We start from the raw sequence: 26,715 nt of genomic DNA on the forward strand, positions 1-26,715 counted from the left end.
TAAGCAGTGATGGGATGATGCTTCTGATGGGGACAAATACTCAGCTTTGAGAGTGGATGTTAGAGATGGTGTCACCATTGCAGGAAAGCTACTGTAGGAGAGGAGTGGAGGCCAGAAAGACAGGACCCTTGACACAGTATTTTTTTTTAATTAAGATTTATTTATTTATTTGGGAGAGAGCGAGAGCGCACACATGAGTGCATGTGCAAATGCTGGGGTGGGGGGCAGAGGGAGAGAGTCTTAAGCAGAGTCCATGCTGAGCCCAGAGCCCGTGGCAGGGCTTGACCTCACGACCCTGAGATCAGGACCTGAGCCGAACCTAAGAGTTGAACACTTAACCGGCTGTACCACCCAGGTGCTCTGACACAGTATATTTTTTATATCATTTTATTATGTGATAAGGAGTAAGAAAACCTCTTGTACCCTGCCCAGTTCTCTGCTCTCCCATAATGATGTATCTAAGAGATATTGGACTTAAAGGTCCTTCCCATTTCCTTTTTATAAGAAGACCACATGCCCCATGTTTCTTATCTTATCCTTTTAAATTCCTATTTGATATATATTTTATCATGTATGTGATCTGTTAGTACAGTGGTACATGCTTATAGTTACAATATGCATATATTATAGGTGCCTTTGTATATCTTTTTCACTCAGATGAGTTCAAGGTCACACCGTCTGGGGACCACTGTGGTAGAAGATAGTAGTTAAGAATTTAAATAGCTGTTGGGACGCCTGGGTGGCTCAGTTGGTTAAGCGGCTGCCTTCGGCTCAGGTCATGGTCCCAGCGTCCTGGGATCGAGTCCCACATCGGGCTCCCTGCTCAGCAGGGAGCCTACTTCTCCCTCTGCCTCTGCCTGCCACTCTGTCTGCCTGTGCTCACTCTGACAAATAAATAAATAAAACCTTTAGAAAAAAAAAAAAGAATTTAAATAGCTGTTTGGTGCCTGGGGGGCTCTGTTGGTTGGGCGAGTGCCTTCGGCTTAGGTCATGATCCCGGACTGCTGGGATCGAGTCCCACATGGGGCTCCAAGCTCCATGGGGAGTCTACTTCTCTCTCTGACCTTCTCCCCTCTCATGTTCTCTCTCAGATAAATAAGATCTTAAAAAGAAAAAGAATTTAAATAGCTGTCAAGTAAGAGGAAGAAAAGAGGAGCAACACACTGATTTTTTTTTTCAAATGATGACTGTTGTTCAAAAATTAGTTTTTAGAAAGTGTCTCCCTGAAGCTGACTATCGAAGTCACAGTTCTATATTTAAAGGCTGAAATTGCTACTTTCCTAAACAAGCTAGCCGACTCAAACGTTATTTTGGCAGAACTTGTTTGGACGCTGATCGATAAGATGGAGGGACTTTGGAGGTTTTTTGTTTTGTTGTTGTTTTTTTAAAAGATTTTATTTATTTATTTGACAGAGATCACAAGTAGGCAGAGAGAGAGAGGGAGAAGCAGGCTCCCTGCTGAGCAGAGCCCAATGCGGGGTTCCATCCCGGGACCCTGAGATCATGACCTGAGCCAAAGGCAGAGGCCCTACCCACTGAGCCACCTAGTCACCCTGTTTTGTTGTTTTTTAAAGATTTTGTTTTTAAGTAATCTCTATACCCAACTTGGGGCTCGAATCACAACCCCAAGATCGAGAGTCGCACACTACTGACTGAGCCAGCAAGGCACCCCAAGGGACTTTATTTTTAATTTTTTTTAAAAGATTCATTTACTTATGTTTAGACAGAGAGATTGAGTGAGTGAGCGTGCACCATGAGCAGGGGTGGGGCAGAGGGAGAAGGAGAGAGAAAGTCCCAAGCAGACTCTGCACTGAGTGCAGAGCCCAACACAGGGCTCGATCTCACAACCCTGAGATCATGACCTGAGCCAAGACCTAGAGCCTGGCACTCAACCCCCTGAGCCACCCAGGTGCCCCGGGTCTTTAGTTTTTAAAATATTTTCTTTCTGCTGCCTGCCTCCGTATGTACAGATACCAATTTCGGTGACTCACGCTCTTCTTAAACAATCACTGAAGCTCTTTGGCTGTGTCTTGATTTGTCTTTGTTTCTTGCCATCTGCTTGGTTCTGCTCCTCCGCTCTACCCAGCGTCGGGGTGGCACGCAAGTGTTGCGAAGCTGAGCCCTGCTCTGTCTCCCGAGAATGTTCTATGGAAACTCAGCGAATGTGCTTCTCGCTGGAGAAGGTTTTTATTGTATGATGTCTGTTTGGCACTTGTTCCTTCAATCATAGCACCTACCTGGTCTGAGAATCAGTGTCTAAGCAAGGGGCTGATTTTAACCAGAGTGAATTAATCCCCGCAGACAGCTACAGCTGGTCCGCTCCACAATTTCCGCACACGGCTGATTTAATTGCACAGAATGCACTGTCCCAGCTATTAATCTCATCAACCAATTACTAACAAGCCTTGTATAATTTAAAAACCGAAACCAGTGAACTCAAAAGTAAAATACATACTTTGATTATTACTTAATTATTGGTCGTTTCTCCCTTTCTCTCTTGGTTCTCATCTCTTCTTCGTAGAACCAAGAAGCGCGGACTTTGTGTTGGAGCCTGTAAGGCCATTCCGTGAAAATTTGTTGGTTAGTAAACCAATTAGTCATGTAATTTACCCATCTCCAGGCAGGATTGGACCTCCATCGTGCACCTAGATTATTTTAGATATAGTTGGCCGTCGTCTTTAAGCTGTATTATGAATTGCTGTGAATCACGGGGGGAGGGGCAGATGCGGCTCACTGTTTTTCAATAAAGCCAATAAACAAGGTCCCTGTCCTATTTCATGGTTCCATAACATAAGTTATTCTTTCTAGCTCACATACTTGGTTTCTGCTTTCACATCTTAGAGCAGCCTTCATCATGCAGGTGAAAAATCTGAGACCAGCCCGGAGCGGAGACGTGCCCAGGGTCAGCAGGAGGAGGCTGCCTGACTCTGGGTCTGGGGCTCCCCCCTTCGCGGCATCCCGCCTGCCTGCCCTCCTCAGATGAGGCTTTGCATCGCAATGAACTGGCTTGCCAGCCGCTTTTAACACTTGTTCCGCCAAGTGCTGGCTGAAAAATTAATGACTGCTTAATGGACATTTCTGTTTCCTGTGGGTTAAACCGTGCTTTCCCCCCTCTTCTCGTCTGATAGAAATCTGACATCCAGGACAGCATTTGCTACAAGACGCAGCTCTACCAGATAGAAAAGTGCAGGCCGGCCAAGGAGCCCTATGAGGTGAGTGACCCCCAAAGCAAAAGCCAGGATCGCTTAGAGTGGATTTCCATTTGGAGAGCAGAATGGAAAGGAAACCAAGGACGGTGGGACACAGAAGCAGCAAAAGACAAATGCTTCCTGGCTTAACTGAGCCCCGAAAAATGGTTTCCAGTCAAGCCACCATCTCTCAGTCGTCAGACTGTGGTTCTCAGCTGTGGCCACATTGTTAGACTCACTGGGGAGCATTTAAACATCTGGGTGTGTGGACTGCCCCCACAGACCCCCCACTGAAGCTCATGGGGGCAGGAATCAGCGGGCGGTGGGGTGGCGGGTTCTGTATTTTTTTAAAGCTCCCTGGCTGACTCCATTGAGTGGCCAAGGTCGGAAACCATTGTCAGGACTTCAGAAGGCAAAAATAGATGCTCAAAAAGGTACATGAGTGTAACGCTTGGCATCGGAAGGAGATAGTAAATGAGGGACAGAAAAAGTTTTGGATGAAACCAAGTTTTTCCAGGCACCTGTTCCTGGCAACTTATTGCTACCCAGTACATATCTAAGAGAAAACACTGAGATTCTCCGATTTCAGAGAAAAACTGGTATCGTATGGCAAGTTGTACCAGTTTTGGACGCGATATATGTGCTTGTGAAGAGACTGTGCCTGAAAAGCTGGATCTGGGGTCCCGGGGCCCGAGCTGAGGTCACCCCCACCCACTCGTCCCGGACTCCTCGCTTGGTGCTTTGTCAAATATAGCTCCTCTGCCTTCTCACTGATTTTCCTGGGAATCTGCTTGCTTTTCCCCCAGGAGCCTCCGCCATATGCCCCCAGAATGTTTTCATTTAAGGAGAGATCAAATCGGAAGCCTTCCTCATGCCAACGGGCCTGCCCCCTTCCTCTTCCCTTTTTGGACTCAGTTTTCCATCCTCATGATTGCACGAGCTGGGCCTGTCACCACGGAAGGAAGTTCTGGGTTGTTCTTCAGTGAGGGTGGGTGGTAACTGAACACCATTCCGGGCTCATTGGCTGCGACAGAGAGCACCTGGGGCATGGCCCAGGCCAGTCTGGTGACATGGGTGACACAGAGCCGAGCTGCCAGGCACCACTGTGACAGGAGCCCAGGGAAGGCCACCCCTGAGCGTCAAGGCAGAGCAGAATGGCAGGGCTATCCCGTCTAGGCAGAACCTAGGGGGCGGTGAGATTGAGGGAGGTGCGGATGGGAAGGCACCCGTGGCTGAGGAACCGGCAAGGATGACAGGGGTGGCCGGGGGGCGTGTAGGAGACGCTGCCAGGAATGGCGCGGAGGAGACCACGGGAGAGGCCGAGTGTAAAATGTTTCGTGGTGTCAGCTGAGCTGTTAGTTAGACTCTGGCGGGGTCAGTAGACCAGCCCACGGAAGTGGCAGAGGCAGAAAGAGATTTCATGGGCTCCAGAAGGGGAGGGAGGGAAGTGAAGACAGTGAGGGTAGACCTCTCTGCTGCTGACATTGGCTGTGAAGAGAAGGAGAGGCCGTGTGGGTTGGGAGGAGTGAGGGTGGGGAAGTTGGGAGGAACTCCAGGGATGGCTGGGGGTGGGAGGGCTTAGCCTTGACCCTGGGCTGTCTTCCTCTGAGACAGGCTGCAGTGCCAGCGTGATAAGGGGTGCAGGTCAGCTTTTGGGGTGGGGGTGCTCCGGGGCTGAGCCCCAAGCCGGAGCACGGCTTTCAGGCTGAGGGCAGGGGGGCGCAGGTGGTGTAGGGGACAGACTCCCCTGAGCTCCAGACCCCTCTGGCTGGTTGTTTACTAACCCTCCTCCTGCATGAGCAAAGGTGTCCCCAGTCCAGCATGCCTGGAACTGCCCCACCCCTGTGTCCCTCTGCAGGTGACCGCCCACACTCAGTGTAGGGCAGAAACACAGGAGTTGCTCTTCCTGGCCCCCCTGCCAGCTTGACACCTAAACCTCTCAAACCCCATCCGCCCCTCCGTCTCGACCCTCCCACCCCCCATCCAGACAGCACCGCCTCTGGCCTGGATGTTGGCCACAGTCCTCGCTGGTCACCCCCTTTCCCATGAATGCCTGCCTCTCGCTTCTCGGCATGCTAGCCAGAGCCAAGCCATCCATATTCAGATGGGATCACTTCCCTGTTCCAAGCCTTTGAAGGCTTCCTTCACCTGGAAGACAAAGTCAGGGACACAGCCGCCACATTTAACTTGTCCCCCAGACCTTCACACGCAGCCCCGGTTCCTGCTGTGGGCTCAGACCCACGGGACCTTCAGACTTCTGTGCTCTCCTGGCTCCCAGCGCTATGCATTCCCTGTTTCCTTCTTCCAGAACGTTCTCATCACCTCTCTTTGCTGATTGATATCTTCTGTCTTCAGATTCCAACCCCTGCCATTCTCTGGCTTTTGCCATTGGGTCCCCTCTCTCTACAGGCTGTCACACTCCATTCCACGTCCTGGAACTTGTCCCATTTGCACGTTCTGTTGCTCAGGGAGTGTTTGACTCATGTCTATCTCCCACTCTGGACTGTGAGTTCATTAAGAGCAGGGAGTGTCCCTTTTGCTGCCCAAGCCCTAAGGCAGGGAGGCACATCCAGTCGCTTGCTCTGAGGGTTGTTACCTCAACTGGGGTGCAGAGGATTCAGAATTCACCATGAGGCTCCCTTGCCTCTTGGTCTGCATTTGACTCTTGAGGGACTCCAGTAACAACATATCCAGTGCCCCATGTGTGTGCCCTAAGTGGCCTCCGAGTCACCTTGCTGATGCCCGTGTCCTTGGTCGCCCTTGAACCTGACCCCTGCGATTGTTTGTTTGAAAGCATCTGTGATGGGAAAACGGCCTTTTTTTTTTTTTTTTCCACCCAGATTATTTTTCTCGGATGATTATCTCATTTGGCCTGAAAACACATGGCGAGTGTTTTAAACACTTGTTGAAACATTTACTGGTTAGGGTTTCAATAGGAACGCTAATGGAAAAAGAGCATTTCAATTTTCTATGAGCCATTTGTTTTCTCCAAACAGCAGCCATACCTGTACTAATTAAATTACAGGCCGTTACAAGTTACAAGATTGTCTCACCCGCCTCTATTGGAGCCCAGAGCGTGGAATGGGGCCAGTTAGAAAGCGTGTTCAGAAGAGCTGAAGGGGCCCAGGGTTTCTAGATAAAGCCCCCTTGGAGCCTTTGTGAGCCTCCTTCCAGTCGCCATCCGCTGGTCCAGGAAAAGCTGCGGGGAGAGGGATGGGTTTCAGGTCATGCACTAGCTGGCACCGGGGTGGCTCGGGGGTGGCTCGGGGCCATGTCCGTGTCCTGGGAGCGTGCGTGGCCTCTTTGTTCTTCTCGGCTCCAGTTCTGTTTCTCCTAGGAGACAAAGGAGCAGAATTAAGCTGGAATAATTTCCCCCTTGGGATTACAGGGCTGTTCTTGGACGACTTCCCCACCTTTCTCCTCCTCCTCTAACTTTAAAAGATGGCAAATATGTTTGTAAAAGTGGGACATCTGTCTCACCTTAGAACACCTCGAGCATGTGCCCCAGGGACTCCTCTTTCTAAAAAAAAAAAAAGAAAAGAAAAGAAAAGCTGCCCTCAAGGACCAAGGGCCGTGGAGGTCAAGGAGAGGCAGCCATCACACTTAAACTGGCTTCTTAAAGCTGCAGAGAACCAGATGCCACCTTTGTTAAAATCGCTCATGTGCAGAGCAAAGTCAGCTCTGGCTGGAGGGCTCCTCTGTGGCGCAGAGCCATGGGGCAGCCTGGGAAGGACGCTGTGTGGGGGGTCACAGAGGGACCGGACCCGTGTGCGGGGGGCTGCTGTCACAAAGCATCACACAGGGTGCTCAACAGCGAGGATTCGCTGTCTCTAAGTTCTGGAGGCCAGAAGTCCAGGCCTAAGGTTGGTTCCCTTCGAGGGCAGTGAGGGGAGAACCTGCCCCGTGCCTCCTAGCTATGGGGGGTTACCAGGATCTTCGGGGTTCATTGACTTAGAGCACCACTGAAATCTGCCTGTGTCTTCACCTGCTCTTCTCTGTGTGTGCGTCTCTGGGTCCAGTTTCCCCCATTTAATGAGAATCCCAGTCCCATCGCAGTGGGGCTGGATGACCTCCGTAAAGGTGACTCCCCAACAGGCCCCCTCCTCAAAGGCAAAGGAGAATGCGCTTTCACACGCTCCTATCCCCCAAGCATCAAAGGGGACATGATCGGCCTGTCCTGACCCTGTCTTCCAAGAAGGTCTCATTCTGAGATCCTGGGGGTGAGGACTCCAGTGTATGAACTTAGGGGGAATGCAATAAAACCCATCACAGGGGCAGTAAGTTTAAGGGGAAAATACTAAAACTTTCCCTTGGTGTCTTGTTTCAAATCTATGCAACTTGTAAAAATAAAGTGTGGAATCAAATCAGACACTCCGTGCTGTTGGAAATTGGAGTTGTGGTTACCTTTGGGGACTGGGAGAGGACACGGGTGGGGGTACAGTTGGGTTCTGTATCTTGGTCTGGGTGCTCGTTCCGTGTGTGTTTTTACTCTTGGAGAAAATGCATTGGTTGAACCACTCCCTTGCTGTTAGAGCACTCCTCCGTTATGTGTCTTAGACTTTAATTAAAAACTTAGCTAGAAAACCTACTCAGTGCATGACCTGGAGCATCTGCTACTTTCGTGGTGATTTAAGAGTTTGGCTTCTTGTCTCTAAACATGGAAATGAATAATTCTCAGCCAGAACTGCAGGTGGTAGGGGATAGAGTTTAGGGGATAAACAGCAGGTGCAGTTTCTAAATTGTTGAAAATGTTGCTTTTCACAGGCCTCCCTGGACACCTGGACAAGAGACCTTGAATTTCATGCTGTGCAGGTAAGAACTTGGGGGTTATGATGAATTCGTCTAAGTTCTCCAAGGAGAACCAACAGAGTGTGTGTGTGTGTGTGTGTGTGTGTGTGTGTGTGAGAGAGAGAGAGAGAGAGAGAGAGAGGGAGAGAGATGCTTGGATACCAAGAGAAAAATGGATGTTTCAGCTCAGTCCCAAGGCCTTCTGGAAGCAGAATTCCTTTTTCCTCAGGACACTTCAGTCTTTTTCCTCTTACTGCCTTCAACTGATTGCACAAGGCCCACCCACATTGTGCAGGGTCCTCTGCTTTACTCAAAGCCTACTGATTTAATCGCATCTGAAAAGTAACCTTCACAACAACATCTGGACTGCTGTTTGACCAAACACTGGGTGCCATGGCCTAGCCAAGTCAACACTTGAAATTAACCATGACATATGACCCTGAAGGTTGAGGGATCTCTCTGCTTGGGGCCATCTGGATTCCACATCCCCTCCCCCCATCCCAGTCTGGAATTAAAATGCAGAATCCAGTTGTGAGTGGGTTTATCAGAATCCCCTCAGATCAGACTGGTGCTTTCTAGGTTTAGTTGACTATTTTTTATTGTCTTGCTGTAACTCTATACTTGGCTATGCGTTTATGTCTCTACCTGCATGAGAAGTGGGCTGTGCGATAGTCCAGAGCTTCCATGGCCTAATTTATGAACCAAGCCCTCTTTTTCTCAACTCTGTTGTGTTTGTTCTGTGGCAAAATCAGATCTCTGTGGCTTTCCCAAAGCAACCAGCAAGTAACACCTGGGCCCCTGGGCCATCCCAGCGGAAGGTCACCTTGTTACTCCCACAGGAGCAGAGCTGAGGAGGAAAGGGAAGAGGTCCTGCTCTTTGAAAGGCAGGAGGCTGGAGTCACAGGGACAAGTCTCAAGGGACCAGTGCTGGGGCTCAGATCTCAGAGGCTAAGGACCTCCTTTTTCCTCTTCCTACTCACTGTCAGGCCTGCAGACCGCTCCTTCCAGAAGCCCGGTGCACCATCACGCACTAGCTGCTTTCTCTCTTCTCTGAAACAGTCCTGGCACTAGAAGAGTCTTGGGTAGACCCTCCTTTATGATGCCACATTTTCAAAGTGTCCAGTTTTATAAACGTCCGCTCACTTGGGCAGTGGGTAGAAAGTGGTTTAAAGAAAACCAGGAGGTTTGTACGGGGCTTGCTTCTGGGTCCTCTTGGGGTCCCCCTCTCTGATCTGCCTTGGGGAGTTCGATTGCGGTGGGGGTGGGTGGTGTGGGTGGGGGGAGCAAGTGAGAATCAGAAGAAAACCAAAGAGGCCGCGCAGGCAGCAGCATCGCTGGGAGGGGAGCGCGGGAGCGGGTGTGGGCATGTCGAAGGGGGAACATAATGAGTCCCTCTGAAGATCTGTTTCTGTTACATAAAGCAGTTTCGCATCCTGTTCCCTAGATCTCTTGTGGAGAAAATAGGGCATGCAAATGAAAAGGTATAATTGGATGATTGGTAGCATTCGGTCACCTGCGCTTGGAGGGCGCTGAGATTGGCTGGTGACATGCAAACACGTCCCTCATGTGGGCTGTCGACCATCCACACAGATCGATCGGGCAGTTTATCCCTGGCAGAGATCTGCCGGACTCTGAATTCTTGGTATCCCCCCAGGAAACTGGTCACCATGAAATCACCCATTCTTCTAGGCTGGAGAAGGGCGTCCTGGGGCCTTTGGAAGAAACACTAGGGTGTAGGGTCCTGGGATTAGGTTCAACAGGGTGGCCCGAGCAGGTGTCCTTATTCCATTTCCCCCCTCCTTTGACCCCCCCCCATAGCAGCTTTCTGTTTGGTGCCAAATATCCCTTCGTCAGTTACCAGAGAGATTTCTAGAGCCAACCTTGGGTTCTCTCTGCAGAAAACTCATGCCTCTCCATGCTAATGAACTCTGGTTAAGTGGTGTTGCTGGGGCCCAGAAACTTTGCATCTTGACTTTTCAGCTTTTGAGAAGCCAAAGAGAGCTGGGGAGGAGCTAAAATGAAGCCATGAAACCAAGCAGCCCTCTAAAGAGTAGGGTCCCAGAGCAGCCCAAAGGAAACTGTACTCATTGTAGACCAGTCCTGAAAAGGAGGGAACGCCAATCTTGTCTTTCCTTCCAAACACTGTTTTACAGTGTTTCATAGAAGTGCATTTGATTGCCTTTTTGCTGTTCAGAGTGTCAACAGTGGACCTGGTGACTTTCCTCATAAAAACAGTAGAAAGAACAGTGTGAGAGGAGGAAATTTTGCCAGACTTTTTAGGACAAGCCTCTCATGTGCCCTTTGATGTTTGGGGCACGGGGGCGTGTGAAAGCTTGCTCCCCTTTGCATTAGAGAAGGGGTTGTTGGTGTTTCATTGAAACAGGGAGAGTGAAGCAGTAAAGAACCGTGGCCTTGACCGAGATGGGCTGGAGCAGGCGACCCCCTCTTTCCACTCAGTAATATTCTGCATTGGGACCTGGAGCACAAGCCTTCTCTGTGCCATCCCCAATGCTGACCTGAAGCCTGGGGACCACAGCTCAGTCCTTGTCCCTCGCCAGCCCCTGTGTCCCGCTCTTTCTCTCTCCTGGCCCTGCCCCAGGCTTCCAGAGGGCCTGCAGTGGCAACGGGAGAGAATGATCACTCTCTGGGCTCCGCCTCTCCTTTCTTCCCACCTCGGCCCTACACTGGTGACAGCCACGTGGCCCTCACGGAGACCACCAGGCTCAGCATGGCACCCCCACTTTCAATTCCTTCCCTCCCATTTTCAGAGTGGGCGTAATGAACCCCACTCTGGAGAGGCTTTGAAAATCCTCATCAGAAAGGGCCTTCCAAGGCTTCCTTACAAGCTTTTCAACAACACCCATGAAAAATGGATGAGCTCTCTTGAATTGCAAATGCTCTCAACACTGAAGGCAAAAATGCAAAACTGTCTTTTTTTTCCCCCTCCCTGGTGGTGAGGTCAGGGACTCTGTTAAATGGTAAACATCAGACACTCTTCAGGGCCAGAGAAGGAACTCCAGAGCCGTATCACTCCCTTCTCAGAAGCTTGAACTCGATTTTAATTCAGTTCGGTTTTCACTGGCTTTTTTAAAATAAACATTTCAATAACTATTAAACCTTCTCTGTATGTCTGGCTTTATGCCAGAGGCTGTGGGGTGGAAGATACGTAAAATAGAAAACTTCACTCCCGTCAGAGGGATCCTGGTAGAGTTCAGGGAAGGCAAGACTTCGAGCAAAAATGGCTAAATAGTGCCAATGTTAAGCGCGCACGCGAGGGCGTGAGTGACCAAGGGTGGGCACGGGTCAGAAACGCCCAGGGCGGCTCAGGGCTCCCGCCTCCTTGGCTTGACTGAACACACAGGAGTAGAGATGGGGATGGAAGTGGTTGTGTCTCCTCTGTGGGCTGAATCTGAGGGCCCTGCTTTAGATAAGTGAAGAGATTTCCAGAAGTCCTCATGGGCGTGTTCATTCAGCGTGTTCTGGAACCACTGACCTCCTCAGGGTGACCTTGCCCTTGCTGGAACACCTCTAAACAATGCCATGCAGGGAGCTGGGGGTGATGGAAGCTGGCTTGTGGGCCCCGGGGTGGGGTGGTATGGCAGGGAAGGGGGCTTCCCCGGAGCGTCTACAGGGCCCTGGCTCTTGCGACATTCATCGTGCAGTTGAGAGCAGAGTTTTGGGAGGCTGGGCTGTCTCAGATCTCCTCGGAGATCTGTGTGTGTCTGAGTCCATGTGTTTACTTCTGACTTGAAGGATGAAAAGCCCAAAGAACAAGAAAAAAGAGGAGATTTTCTTCATCGGCCGTTTTCCAAGAAGCCGGACAAGAACGCGCCCACGCACAAACAGCCCTCGGCCTCTCTCATCACGCAGATTCAGAACACGAAAGCGCTGCTGAAGGACCGCAAGGCCCCCAAGGCCGGCTTCCCTGACAAAGGTAGGTCAGCTCGGGCTACGGGCTGGATCCCTTGTGTTTCAAGATGCATGGTCGCTGCGTACCCCTCATGGATGGCTGTGTGGGCCCCTGGGATACAAGTGATTATTGTGCCCGTGGGAAGGCAGGGAGCACACCAAGGGAACCTGAGAACCATCAAGGTCCAGACCGTGCGGTATTGGCTGCCTATGAAGGCAGGCTTTGAGACAGCGGGGTGGTGGGGGGAGGTGGTTGCACTGTATTGTGGGAGCAGAGACGGGGTACATGGTATCGTGGTTGGGAGCAGAGATCAGGGAACAAAATATTCCAGCAGCAGAGACTGGGATGCAGGAGTAGAGACGGGGGTGCCCAGTGTTGTGGAACAAGGGACAGGTGTTCAGTATTATAGGAACAGAGATCGGGGTGCAGGGCACGGTGTTGAGAGAGTGTGCACAGGAGAGAGCCCGGTAGAGGCTCTGAAGCCTGGTCGATAGAGTCTGGGCTCTGGGCTGCGGGTGGGGGCCTCAGACCCCTGCTCTGTTGGCTTCTTGTGAGCTAAGATCCTGACCCTCAGAGGATCCAAATTCGTTCCCTTGGGTAACTGATAAACACAAGTTTCGCTCCTCCGGGACAGCACGGAGAGGTGTGGAAAGCGAGGGGCGTGGGGGGCGGGAAAGTGTTGGAAAGATTCAAAGAGCTCCGAGCAGTGGGGCTGTTCCCCTAGGAGAGACCTGGTTCTCAGCCGGGGAGGAAAGTTCCACTGGATTCAGTTTCATTCTTGAGCTCGCAGAAGGCAGGGGATCTCTCTGGGTGGAGCTCTGTTTGTCCCCCCTTAGTGCTTCTGCTCTCTGGCGTGGTCACCAGCAGCGAAGTCGGGCCCTTGATGGTGCTCTCTCGTGCTTGTCCCCAAGAAAGTCTAGGTCAGTGCTGATACTTTGGAAAACTTTGCCACCCTTGAGGTAGATTCCATGCCTGGTAGTTTCCTCGGCCCATCATCATTGGTTTCTTTGCATTTTTCTTCCTTCGCCCTGAGGCGTCTGAGAGCCTGGCAGGTCGCAGTCGTTAGCACTGAGCACGCGCTGTGTGGCGGACCCTGTTTCAGGCTCTTAGCTCACCCCAGTGAGCTTATTCTCACCCTCCTCTCTAGAGCAGAGGAACCAGGCACAGGGAACTGTGCAAAGTCAGAGAGCTGGTGAGCAGCAGAGTCCAGATTTCCCGGTGGGCCGCCTGGCTCTAGAACTTTCTCTCCTGACCCGTGTAGCCGCCTGCCTCCTGATGAGGATGGATGAGGAGGAGCCAGCCAGAGCGCTCACAGGGTGGGGGGCTGGGGAGCAGGCCCTTGCTGAGGGGGTGGGAGGGTAATGCAGTGTGCGGGTGACTTCCAGGTGACTCTGGGCTGGAGATGAGCAGGGCGTGCGTGGGAGTCCTCACAGGCTCTGCATCTCCGGGGAAGTGGAGGACACAGGACTGGGCAGAGGAGGGGGACCACGGGCCACCAATTAGGAGCCCACGGCCATCGCAGGGAGGGGTGGGGAGAGGAGGGGATGCTTGCATGCTGGCTGGCCCACCGGGCACGTCAGCCGTTGGTGAGAATTTGCTTGTCTCCACCGGCGGACCTCAGGCATCTGTGGTGGCCCGAGGAGGAGATTTATTCGGGATCTGCGATTTATTTATGTGAGGCGAAGAGGATGCCCGGCGGCCTCGGCTGCTCGAGAATCACTGCTTGATCCTGCGGCTGAGGCTTGACGGGGGCCCGTAAAGCCTGGTGGCAGAGAAGGGACGCTGAGGCCGGCCTTGCTCCACAGGAACTTGGCCTGATTGCCCTGCACTTCAAATTTGGGGGGGTTCCCTTTCTTTCTGGCCCCGTTTGCAAACCTGGATTCCAGGCTGGGCCTGCTTGAGGTGGAAACTGTGGGGACTCGCCTGTGGCCTTCGGTGTGTAGACGAGGAGTGTGTCACCCCTGTCAGAACTGGGTGAGGCTCCGGTCCGACTGGGCATCGTGAGGAAGGAAATTCGGACACTTGCTACCACATGGGTGAGCGTCGAGAAGATTCTGCTCAGTGAGACAAGCTGGTCCCAGAAGGCACCAGAGATCCCACTTACGTGAGGCGCCTGGGGTAGTCATAGTCACGGACGGAAAACAGGCTGGTGGGTGCCAGGGGCTGGGAACGGGAGTTCCTGTTGAGTCGGGGAGAGTTCTAGATTTCTGCCACTAAGAATTTTATTTCACAATAACACGGGATATACTTAACCCTACTGAACTGTACACCGAAAAATGATTAAGATGAGAAATTTATGTCATTTTTTAAAACCACAATTTAAAAAAAAACACAAAAAACAAAGTCACGAGGGAAACACTCCTTCTAGGGTCAGTTGTCTGAGGACCAAGTTCATGGGTCCACAGCAAGCCAGGCCAGGTGTGTGTCATTCTGGGTGTGGGGCGGTGGTTCTGCTGAGCCACATACTTTTTTTATTCAAAGACTCATTGGCAGGGTCTGGAGTTCAGCGACCGGAAGGAGAGCAGATGTTAAGGTGGTGCCGTGGGCAGATCAGGATGCGGGAGGCCGCCTGTCCCCGGCCTGCTGTCCCCTCTGTCCTAGGAAGAGCATCTGGTTCCCTGTGGGGGGCGCCGGACGCCGGAGCCCTTTGCTTCTTGGTTCCTTCTGGTCTCCCCAGGAGGGGTCTGGCTCGGTCAGGAGGCCACAGCAGGCCGGGGAGGGCCGTTCGCACGGTTGATACAACTCTCCTCACGATGTCCTTTGCTTTCTCTCCTTTGTCCTTTGCTTTCTTGGGTGCAGATTCCTTCGGCTGCCGCAATATTTTCCGCAAAACCTCAGACTCCAATTGTGTGGCTTCTTCTTCCATGGAGTTCATCCCTGTCCCCCCTCCCAGGACCCCCAGGATTGTCAAGAGACCAGAGCCCCCTCAGCAGGGCCCTGGGGTCCCTGGCCTGCCCCCCAAGGAAGACCCCCTGGTGCTGGATATGGTACGCTCCTTCGAGTCCGTGGATCGCGAGGACCACACGGAGCCACTGTCCCCATCTCATCACTATAGGATTCTCGGCTCGCCTGGGGGCTTGGCCCGTGGGAGTCCCGGTGAGCGGACGCTCTCCCCGGCTCTGCTGCCCGGAAGCCTGTCCCCCCTGCAGACTCCTTTGCATCCCACTCTGGTCTCCTTTGCTCACGAAGAAAAGAACAGCCCCCCAAAGGAAGAGGGCATGTGTTCCCCATCTCCAGCTCCCAGCAGTGGCCCCACACAGCCCCTGGGGAGCCCAAACTGCGTGAAAAGCCGGGGCAGGTTCCCCATGATGGGCATCGGACAGATGTTGCGGAAACGCCAGCAAAGCTTGCAGCCCTCCGCAGACCGGCCCCTGGAGGCCAGCATGCCCCCGCTGCAGCCCATGGCCCCCGTGAGCCTCTCCTTCGACATGCCCGATGGGGTCAAGGGCCAGTGCTGACCTGGGCCGGGGTGGGATTCTGGGTAATTGTGAGGAAAGCAAAGGAACAGAGCTCCCCATGAGCATCAGGGTGTGACGACTGGAAGGCTGCATGGGAGCCTCCTTCAGGGTCTCTCCTCTCCCCCTGCCGTGCCGTCTCCCAACTGTGAATGGCTGACACCCACAGACCCAAAGCCTGCACAGCCCGGCCATGCACAGGGACCCCAGAGATGCCGGAATTCACTCGGATGTCTGGCTAGAGGTGCAGTCTCTGTGTCCTGCTTCTGCCTGCCCGCCCACCAGCCCTCTGCCCGCCTCCCCCTACTGGGCCACTGTGGCCATCAGCCTCTGGGCTACCCCTATCCCAGCCTGTTATGGGCTCTATGCTCATGCTGTACTCTGGGGGTGCCTCTCGGGACTCTGACTTCTCAGCAGGGAGCCTGTCACGTGGGGACTGGCAGTGTCCCAGAGCGGTTCCCCTTCCTCTAGTAGAGGTGACTCCCCGCAGGGCCCGGGGAGCTGCTGACTCATCAGCCAGGCCTCGGACGCCTCCGAGAAAAGTGGGCCGCAGCCTCGGCCCGCGGTGCCACCCTCTCTGCGTGGGAAGGGGCAGGCAAAGATGGAGCCAGACAGTGGCACCCCAACGAAAGGCAAAGGCCAAAGGGGACACACATTTGCCATCATTTTTGGTTGAAACTTGCTAAGTGTCGACTTATCTTTTCCAAAGATGATTTTTCCTTAGGGGATGTCAAATCAAAGTAACAGGATTTTAAAAACTTGGGTGGGGAGATGAGAAGCGAGCCTACCAAACTCATGTTTTCACGAGATGATACATGTGGAGGGCATGGGTGCTCTCCCATGTGAGGCTTTCAGTGGCCGGTGGCCTTCCCCATGATGGCCTGCAGGAGGGCATGATCGCCGTGGGCCCTGTGTTCTTTCCACCTTACCAACACAGTCTAACCTTCTGGAAGGCATGGGACCTAGTTACAGCTGGGTATTGAGAAAGAGAGAAGACATTAAGGTTCAATGTGGATGCATTTGGAAAGCACCATTCATTACCTCTGCTCGGTGCTGTTTCGGGGCTGCCAAGAGACCAAGAGTGGTTTCGGCCGGACGAGTTCTTTGTAAGCTGTGAGCCGCCTCCCGCGGCGGGAATCGTGGTCAGAAAAGCAGTTCCACGTGTTCTCTGAGGAGAGCAGCATTCCTCGAACGCGCTTTGAGTCTGCGTCCCATGTTCACACCTTTTGCCAGGGCTTGAACCAAAGATGCGTCTCCGGATCCTTGTCTGTGCCATCCCTGCATGGCTTTGTGGATCTCCCTGTTGTCTGACCATGTCTCGCAGGAGCCTGCTGGGGCCGCCTCCACGTGGAGCCTGGGCCCTGGGGCTTGATTGCGGAGGGGAGGCCACTCCGTCATGAGCAAAATTGGGGGAAAAAAAAAAAGAAAGAAGAAGAACCAGCACGGGGCAGATCGTGGTTAGCTCAGGAGACAGGTCACACCGTGGTTCGGGGTCTTCAGCTCTTGGCTCGTGCAGGCATGAGCAGAACCCACAGGTCACCCCAAAGCTAGTCTGCTCAGCCCTCCGAGTCTGAAACAGGCCGTGGGCCTGGAGAAGTGCGAAGCCCACCTTCATTCCCCCGGCAGCCAGCCCAGGCTGGGGAGCTGTGGGGTGCTTCTTCATCTTTTCTCATTTAGCCATTGTGACCTCCTTCTGCTCTACACGATTCTGACCGAGGCAGAAAGATATTTGGCTGACCCTGGAAGCCGCTGGGATAGGCCCAGTCTTGGCTGATCTTGACAAGACCCTGCAGCCGCTGCCTCCCCCCTCAATGGGGTCCTCCCGGCTCTAGGGCTTGCTATGAAGGAGTCGGGTTCCTGGGTGTTGGTGTTATCCCTCTCTGTGGCTCCAGACTGGGTTCCAGAACTTTCCATTGAAAATGGAGCTTTTTAAGCAGAGAGAAGAAAAGCATCTGAAAAAGACCCCTCTCCATTGGATGTGAAGTGTCTGGTTTCTGATCAGCAAAGGAACTGTTTTAGCAAGTGTCCCGCTCTGCGGGTTTGTAGGCCCCGTCCCTGTGCCTTGTGGACTTCTTGCCCTCTGTGTCTCGTTCTCGTATTGTACTTGCCTTTAGAACATAGTGTTTTTCTGTATCGCTCTTAGCTCATTGGGACATGTATTCTGTTCCTCAATCCAGGAGCAGCCACGGATGGTCATGCAACTAACTGACCATGTCACCATTGGTAGCTTGAACTGTGAACTCAGGTTTATTCCAGAATCCGGTGAGAGGTGAGGGGGGAGTGAGAAAAGGGGGGAGCCAACTGTATTTTTTGTATGTGAGCACCTGACAAATCTATGAAACCGAGTGAAAGAAGAAATGTTAAATTCTTTATTATTTTATTATATTTATATGGGAAACTTGACTGTCCCTTTGGTTAAGTACTGAGTGTGTTGTCTCTGCGACCCATGACTGTCTCTCATTAGTCTGTGCCCATGACCTCAGTCAGCCTGTAGTTAACCGATGGAAATGACTGACCTGTCGCCACGTGAAGTCCAGGAGGAAAAAGTCAAGTGTAATTGTACAATTTGGTCGTGAGTAAGGACCGTATTTATGTCACCATTATTAAATATATGTACTTTTATAATGACTGTGAAATACACTTTTTCCCTCACTTCGACTGCTTCATTTCTTTGCATTTGGTAAATCTTAACACATTGAGTACGTTTCAACAGTCAGGCTGTTTTCTACGCCCGTGACCCCACCTCGGACTGCATACAGGTGGGAACCCAGCTGTAGGGCATCTGCAGACATCTTCCATTCCTGTATCACCGCTTCATTTCCCTCGTCGCAGGTGTATGATCCACAGAATTCTTTTTTTTTTTTTTAAAGATTTTATTTATTTACCTGACAGAGAGAGAGAGAGATCACAAGTAGGCAGAGAGGCAGGCAGAGAGAGAGGGGGAAGCAGGCTCCCCGCTGAGCAGAGAGCCCAATGTGGGGCTCGATCCCGGGACCCTGAGATCATGACCTGAGCCAAAAGCAGAGGCTTAACCCACCGAGCCACCCAAGTGCCCTGATCCACAGAATTCTTATCTGACCGAAGGACAGCAGACAGTGGTTCAAGAAAAATCAACATTTTCTCTCTTTTTCAGCAGGCTCAGGATCTCCCTTGGAGATTCTGAAAATGGCACATGAAGAATGACATCTGTGAATAGTACCTCCAACTTTTGTCCTTGCTTTCGGGTTGGGGGAAGAAGGGTGATGAGGGGGAATGGGAGGGTTGAATTGTCCCAGTTCTGACTTCACTCATCACTGTCTATAAAAAGCTTTTCATATATATACATATATATCACTTTGCTTAAAGCCTTGTGTCCCCCTGCATTGTGTGGCTCAGAGGATGGCGTAGTGGGAGTGCACCTTTTGCCATGCGAGGTTTCCTGAAGTGTGGTGGGCTCAGGGAGCCACAATGAGTATCGGGTTCTGGCGATGCTCTTTCCACCCAGGGATCAGAAACATTTCAGAACAGAAAGGGACCTGAGATGATGTGCTTTAACCCCAAGCTTTCTGCAGAAGAGAAAACTGGGGCCCTGAATGGTTTAAGGACTCCCCAGCATCCCTAAGTGAGCTGGTGCCAGAGCAAGTCTGGGAGGCAGGGCTCCCCCCTCCAAGAACACGCAGAAGTCAGAGTGTGGCTGTCGTGGACAGAGTGGGGAGTCCACCGCGAACAAACTGTCATTACAACAGGTGTCTTTAAGTTCCTTCCATAGACCGGTCTTTGCAATTTCAGGTCAGTATCAGAATCATGCGGTTTCTTAAGATTCTGCGCATCACACTCTTTTCACCATCCAACCACCAGAGAAAGACTTTCTGTCTCAACAGATCTTCCAAGTGAGCAGCGACCCCTGGGACGCTTAGTTATCTGTGTTAGCTTTTAAAATGCTATTGGATTTTACTAGATGAAATCAATATAAAACATCTTCTCAATAGCCATGTCACAAAATGAAATGAATTCAGAAAGAGTGCAAGACTGATATTTTTTTTGGGGGGGGTCTGGAAGCCTCTCGGTTATTATATTTGTTTTCTTTGTAGGACCCTCTGTGAGCTCCAGGCACAGTGAGAATAATTCAGAGCAGTACTGGGAGTCGGTTCAATTTAATGTCATCACTTCTCAATGAAAGGAGCGTATTTCCTGAGTAGTAAATGAGTGTATTATTTGTGGCAGCTTTTTCGTCAAGGGAGTTTTTCAGACATCTGGTTCCAGAAACGAATGGGGTATATACTTGTTTTCTGCGGCCCTGTTTTCGTGACACACAGTCATCTGTGAATCTGATGGCTGTGGCACTGATGGACTGGGGTGGGGGCAGGGTGGGGGAGTCTCCTTCCTACAGAAAGTAGTCTCCTTCCGTAGGTCTGTCTCCGTCTGAGCTGGTGTGTGGGTAAGGAGACATTTGGGGCAACCCACTCTGGCAAGTTGGAGTAAACCCAGGGGTCAGTCAGAGCTTGGCGGCATTAAACCAAGCAGTGGAGTAAACCCAGGGGTTGGCCAGAGCTTAGCGGTTTAAAACCAGGCAATGGCACTTGGCAGAGAAGACAATGCCAGGACACGGCATGGTTCTCAGGTAGACGAAAGGAATGGGTCTGACTTCAGGGCCTGAGCTAGTTACGCAACATAGTCCCTGCTCAGAACATGACCCATTAGCTATTTTGAAAGAAAGGTCTCTGGCTGGTATTAGAAACCCTCAGGAATAACAAAAAGGATTCTGTATCGGCCTCATTCCTGGAGCCAGCTGAAGAGGGCAGGAAGCGAGCCCATGTCACGAACAAGGCTTCTCGCCCAAAGTTGGGCGGTGAATTCATGGCAGGTCTGAGAGGAAAACGCCTTCCGTGACCCCTTCGTCAGGGTTCACTTCTCTGGTGACCCGATGTGTTAGATAGATGAGGCTTTGCTCTGCTAACAAACCCCGAATCTCTGTGACTTGCCCAATAAAGGTTATTTCTCACACAGATTTGTAGGCAGTTTGGCTGACGCCAGGGCAGCCATCTTCCCTGTGGTGACTCAGGGATTCAGGCTGCTTCTGGCCCGTTGGCTCCATCCACCCAGCGTGGTTCTGTGGCTGCTGTAGCAGAGAGAACATGAAGTGGTGGGCCTTCCTCTGCCCTTGCCTGTTCTCTGAGGGCTGCAATTAGTGCCCTGGCCCTCCTGTGAGCCAGAGGCTGGGAGATGTGGGGGTGCATATGGATATTTGGGGTACAGTCACTGTTTCTGTCACAGGGAAGGTAAAGATGCCTGCCCTGCAGGCTAGACCGGCCATTCCCTTTCCATTACCCAATTATGGCACCTCTTAGTATGTACGGGTTATTTGTTCCAAACAAAGAAATAAACATTGTTAATTATTAATGTTTCATTTAATTTAAGAGGGGGTGTTTTGCGCTGAATTGTTATCCTCCCCAAAATTCATATATTAAAGCCTTCACTCCCAGGACTTCTGTATGTGGTTGTCTTTGGAGATTAAGCCATTAAAGAGCTGAGTGAAGGGACGCCTGGGTGGCTCAGTGGGTTAAGCCTCTGCCTTTGGCTCAGGTCATGATCTCAGGGTCCTGGGATCGAGTCCCGCATCGGGCTCTCTGCTCGGCAGGGAGCCTGCTTCCCCTTCTCTCTCTCTGCCTGCCTCTCTGCCTACTTGTGATTTCTGTCAAATAAATAAATAAAATCTTTTAAAAAAAAATAAAGGGGTGAGTGAAAATAAGGCCACCGTTAGGGTGAGACCTAGTCCAATCTGACCAGTGTCCTTACAAGGAGAAGAAATTTGGACACGTACAGGGACACCAGACAGAGGAAACTCCGTGAGAGAGACACAGTGAGAAGACAACCATCCACAAGCCAAGGAGAGAGTCCTCAGGAGAAATCAAACCCACCGACAGCTGGGACTTCCAGCTTCTAGAACTAAAGAGAAATAAGTTTCTGTTAAGCTGCCTGGTCTATGGCCCTTCATCATGGCAGCCCTAGAGAACCAACACAGCAGGGAGGCCAGATAGGAATATTTTTATATGCTCCACAAATCTGACAAACTTTCTCTTGTATCTGCATCCCATTTACATTTTCTTATAACTAAATCACTCCTGGAATGTCTTTTCTTTTCTTTTCTTTTTTTTTTTTTTTTTTTTTGGCAGTGAAATCCCACCTTTCCAAGTGTCCCCTGTGTGCCAGGCCCTGTGCCAGCCAGTTCCAAGTAGATTTCTTCTTTTAATCCAGAGATGCACAAACTTTTTCTGTAAAGGGCCAGGTAGTAAATATACTCCTGGTATATTTATATAAATATACTTCAGTATATTTCTCCAGGTGGGAAATATAATCTGTTGTATATTCATCTTTGGGTTTGTAGTTTGGTGTTTGTTTTCTTTATGGCCCTTGAAACATGCGACAACAATTTTTACCTAGTGGGCACATAAAAACAGGCCACCGCAGACTTGGGCCCTCAGGCCTCCTGCTGTACCTTCCCAAGAACCTTGTAAATGGCCATGTTGTCTCAGATGAGGTAAGTTTAGGTCGTTTGTCCAATTCACACAATCAGGATTTCAGCCACACACTGCAAGCGCTCGTTTTAGGAACGAGCCACCTGTAAAAAGGAGAAAGAGCTTCTTTTGTGATATCTGGGCTCACAGGTGCTGAGAAGGCGTCATCATTCATAGTAAGGAACCGGGCAAAGGGCCTGGGGTGAGGATTTAAGCTAAGGGAATTTGGAGGTGGGGAGAGACCCTGGCCTTGCTCCCTGTATTGCTCTGAGTGGATTTTCAGGGTTGGCTGCTGTCCACAGACCTGGTGGTGCTTCGGGAGAGCCATCCCTGTCATGAGTCTGCCCCTGCCATGGAGTCCCCACCCTCAGATTCATCCCTGCCTTCATCCGCGTGGAACGGAACGTGGCTCTGGGGCGCAAATCATTTTTCATTCAAGCCATGTCCCCTTTCTCTCTGTGAATGGCCTCTCAAAAATGGGTTCTCGTGGCTGATAAAGAAAGAGCTTGCAGAAAGTCCTAAAGAACAAGTCTAAATCTAGAGCAGACGTGAGGCGGGACAGTGTCTCATAGATGAATCACTGCCATTACTCACACCTGAATGATGCCGTGTCACCGCAGGTTTGACAAGTGTCCCCTTTCATGAAAGATGAATCGTGTCATCTGAATCAGTTCCAAAGAGCCCATTCAGAGTCCTTCCCACCCATGACCGCTTCAATTACATGAACCATTCTCACTTTTAGAACATTCGGGTCCGAGCCACAGAATCACGGGGACCTGGTGGGTGGGGGGCGGTCACCCAGCCCTAGCCTCAGTCTCCTGGAATTTGGGGCAGTCCTCAAAGAGCACCAAAAAAATGTGGGTTTTTAGAATAAGCACAAAGCAACTTCATGGAGCAGAGTTTCTATAACTCACCTCTAATTTAAATTTAATTTTTTTTTTTAACTTACAACCAACCTGTCAAGCGTTCAGATGCAAAATCAGTGTGAGTCTTGCGAGTCCGACCCTCCGCGTCCTCTCTGCTTTGGATAGTTCTGGGAATAATTTTGAAAGGTAGAAGTCAGAGCCAACCTCCCTCATTTTACATTGATTTACATGATGTATCTGACACCGAAATGGAGAAACGGTGCATTGAAGAATTCCCAATTTGTCAGTGGCAATGTCTGCCTCCATGGTCAGTTTTCTTCCCACCATCCCTGGCAAACAGCCCAGAGTTAAAGGAAGGCTGGGATGCTTGGGGATGTCGTGACGTTGGGTCTACTTTCTCCCTTTCAAATTTTTTTGGTCCACAGGGTGGATATGGTGATGATCATAACAGAAAGAAGGAAATTGATCTGTGAAGAGTGTTTGAAGGGAGAGGATACAGATAGTGCTGTCTCCACCTTCCCAAGCCAAGTTGTCTTGACTTCCTTTGAGTACTCCTAGGTATACACATTGGAGCACTGACTATGATAATTGTCAACATATTGCCCTGTCCTCCAGGGCTCTAGGACACTGTTTCACTCATTTTTGTACTTATACCCAGTGATCTAAACACATAGATGAATGGATTAATGGATGAATAGGCGGGTGGATGAGTGGGTAAATAGTGGATGGATGGATGGTAGAAGGATAGTGGTGGGTATGTGGATGGTTGGATGGATGGGAGGGTGGGTGGATGGAGAGATGAATGGATGAGTGTGTGGGTGATAGATGGATAGTAGTAGATGGATGGGTGGTTGGGTGGATAGTAAATACATGGGTGTGTGGAAGGTAGATAGATGGATGGGTGGGTGGTAGGTAGTGGATGGATAGGTGGGTGGAGAGATGAACAGATGGGTGGGTGGATGATGGATGGTGGTAGATGGATGGGTGGTTGGATGCATAGTAAATAGATGGGTTAGTAGATGATAGATAGTGGATGGATGGATGGATGGGTCATTGGGGAGATGAATGGGTGAGTGCATAGATGATAGATAGATGGTGATAGATGGATGGGTGGTTGGATGGATGGCAAATAGATGGGTTGGTAGATGGTAGATAGTGGGTGGATGGATAGGTGGTGAATGGTTGGGTGGTGGATGGTAGATGGATAGTGGTGAATGGGTGGGAGGTTGGATGGATGGGTGGTGGATAGAATGATGAATGAATAGGATGAGAGTAAATGCCAAGAGGAGTTAAATGACTTAGATTAGTGGATGGCTGAAGGGCACTTAGGGGAAAGGGAAATATTCCCCTAATTCAGGCATGAGCCCTCAAATACTTTTTAAACATAAAAATAAAGGGCCTGGAAAATAAATAGGGCACAAACTTTGGGTACCAACATCCTTCACACGTGGCAGCCAAAGCACCACCTCCCCCTACTCTAAGTCCATTTGCCACCCTGGAAACAAGTAATCATGGACCTTGGTTGTGTGGCGAAGCCATTGTCCTCATCTGTCAAATGCATGTACACCCATTTGGCTGTTTACCTTAGGTGACCTTAGATTTGGCAAGAATGTGAGGCAACTATATGAGAAGCAGGGCCAGCTCCATGGCCCAGCTCTTTCCTTCCCACAGTCGTCTACTGGGCCAGGACACTGAGGCCCAGACTCCTCTCTGCGTCCTAATGCCGACTCTGAACTGCCGGTATCCTCACTCATGTCTTGCCACAAGCTTCAACCTCATTGCGCACAAACCATCTAAAGGCTACACACAAATAAGGCATTTTTACGAGGCAGGTGTATGGCTGACTGGACAGCATTCACACACCTGTCTCCCTCCAGCTGACCTTCTCCACTTTTGTGGGCTGAACTGAGTTCTCCCCAAGTCCATATATTGAGCCCTGAACCCCCAGTACTGCCGGAGATTCATTCAGAGATAGGGCCTTTGAAAATGTGATTAAGTTCAGAACAAGGCTGCTGGGAGGGTGGGCCCTAACCTGATTCGATGGTATCCTTCTAAGAAGGGGAGATTTGATGACACAGAGAGACCCCAGGGATGTAAGGACACAGAGGAAAGACCACGTGAGCACAGCGAGAAGGCTGCCATCTGTCCGACCAAGAGAGAGTCCCCAGATCTGCCGGCACTTTGATCGTCAACCTCCAGAACAGTGAGAAAATAAATCTCTGTGGTTTAAACCACCAAGGTCATGACATTTTGTTATGGCGACCCCAGGAGTCCATGCCTACAAGTCACAGGTGTGGAAATAACAAAGAGCATCCGATGAGAACAGAGGCAGTTATCAGAGCTTGCTGCAGTGAAGGGGTCAGAACCATCCCTTGTGTTCAGCAGAGACTCAGTAGCGGGCAGAGGAGTGGGAAAGCTTTACAGCAGGATAAAGGGGAGGGTTCAGGTGTGCCCTGCTGGGTGGCTGTCGTCCTGGGGAAGCCGGAAGCAGGTGAACTAGAAGGGGGGCATCCTACATGACTGGTTCGGGGAGCATATTTGGCTTTTTCTGGTTGGTTCTGAGTTGGAAGGAGGGGCAAAACTGGGGGGAGTCACTGACCAAGCCCTAAGCATTTGGGCTGATTGTGGCTTGACTTCAGAGTCTGGTTACCACAGAGGTGGTGGGTCAGAATCCTGCTGTCACATATCTCCCAGCCACTGTCCATTTGCACATGCTGTATCACACAGGGGAGTGGGATGTCTTCTCACCCCACTGACCTGGCTTAGTTTCTTAGGACTGCAGTGAAAAGTCACCACAAACTTGGTGCCTTCAAACAATAGAAATTAATCCCCTCACGGTTCTGGAGAAGGGAAGTTTGAAATCAAGGTGTAGCAGGCCATGCTCTCTCTGAAGTTTCTAGGGCAGGATCCTTCCTTGCCTCTTCCAGCTTCCCGTGGTTCTAGGCAGAGTTTGGCATTCCTAGGCTCTGGCGCCCAATTCTCCTTGATGTCTGCTCCATCTTCACGTGGCCTTCTTCCTTGCATGCTTTCGTGTGGCTTGCTTGTTAAGATACCAGTCATTGAACTTAGAGCCATCTTAAGTGAATTACATCCACAAAATGCCTATTTCCACATCAGGTCATGTTCTGAAGTTGCAGGTGGACATGAATTTTGGAGGATACACTATTCATTGCTCTACTGGTTAAGGGCCCCGCTCTCTGTCACCAGACCGGGAAGCCTGGCAAATCTGGACTTGACGCAAAGGCTTGGGCACGACAAGGAAGTCAACTCTGCAAAGTCTTGTGACATCCAGAATAGAGGATGTTAGGAGGTGACATTTTGGGTGGAAACTTCAGGATGCTTAGAGGCAGAGAGGAGAGGAATCCATATCTGATCACACGAAGTGACTGGCATGCCCATTCCGGGAAGGCAATCCTGAAGCAGGTAGACGTTCTGATGTCCTCCCAACATAGACTTTCAGAGAGGGACGGCTGGGGGAATGCTGTGCCCGAGGGTTTATGGAATCTTGATGGGACCTGTGATTCCTCACAAAATCCAGATCACTCATTAACTCTCTGTTCAGAACAGAACCTTCTCTGGAGTTTTAGACATGACTATGGAGCCCCACAGAAGGTCCGCACTAACCCGTTGTATTCAAAACAAATAATCTCGTGCCCCAGACCAGCTTCTCCTATGCCCTCTAACGTAGTAAAGGGCATCTCAAATGCCCCAACCTGAGCATCATCCTGGACCACACTCTTCCCTCACCTCCCACATCTGGTCCATTCACAAAGCACCTGTTAATTCCATCCTCCAAAGATGAAGGGCTAGCCGGGGCCATCAGTACAAACTCCACATGGGAGGCAGGAAACCCGTTCTTTTGTCACTCTTGCCATTTAGCATGGTGCGATCAAAGACGCATCAAATCCAGAACCATCTGCAAAATAGGAATTTGGGGGTAATAGGGTAAATGAGATGAATTAGTTAATATATATAAGACACCCTATACACTCTGGTACAAAGTAAACACAATGA

General features: G+C 50.9%; 1 protein-coding gene across 1 annotated transcript in view; it reads left to right on the top strand.

The window, feature by feature from the left end:
• Positions 1-17,989, top strand: part of LOC111155709 (hormonally up-regulated Neu-associated kinase) — a 98,754-nt gene extending 80,765 nt beyond the window's left edge. Inside the window, exons 8-11 of the mRNA XM_022516029.1 lie at positions 3,129-3,212; positions 7,953-8,000; positions 11,730-11,910; positions 14,686-17,989. Of these exons, the coding sequence (XP_022371737.1) occupies positions 3,129-3,212; positions 7,953-8,000; positions 11,730-11,910; positions 14,686-15,344 (972 nt within the window). The 3' untranslated portion in view covers positions 15,345-17,989. The remainder of the gene's footprint in view (positions 1-3,128; positions 3,213-7,952; positions 8,001-11,729; positions 11,911-14,685) is intronic.
• The last annotated feature ends 8,726 nt before the right edge of the window (positions 17,990-26,715 follow it).

Source organism: Enhydra lutris, unplaced genomic scaffold, assembly GCF_002288905.1.
Source record: "Enhydra lutris kenyoni isolate GAN:26980312 unplaced genomic scaffold, ASM228890v2 scaffoldscaffold43, whole genome shotgun sequence".
In the NCBI taxonomy this organism is placed as follows: Eukaryota; Metazoa; Chordata; class Mammalia; order Carnivora; family Mustelidae; genus Enhydra; species Enhydra lutris.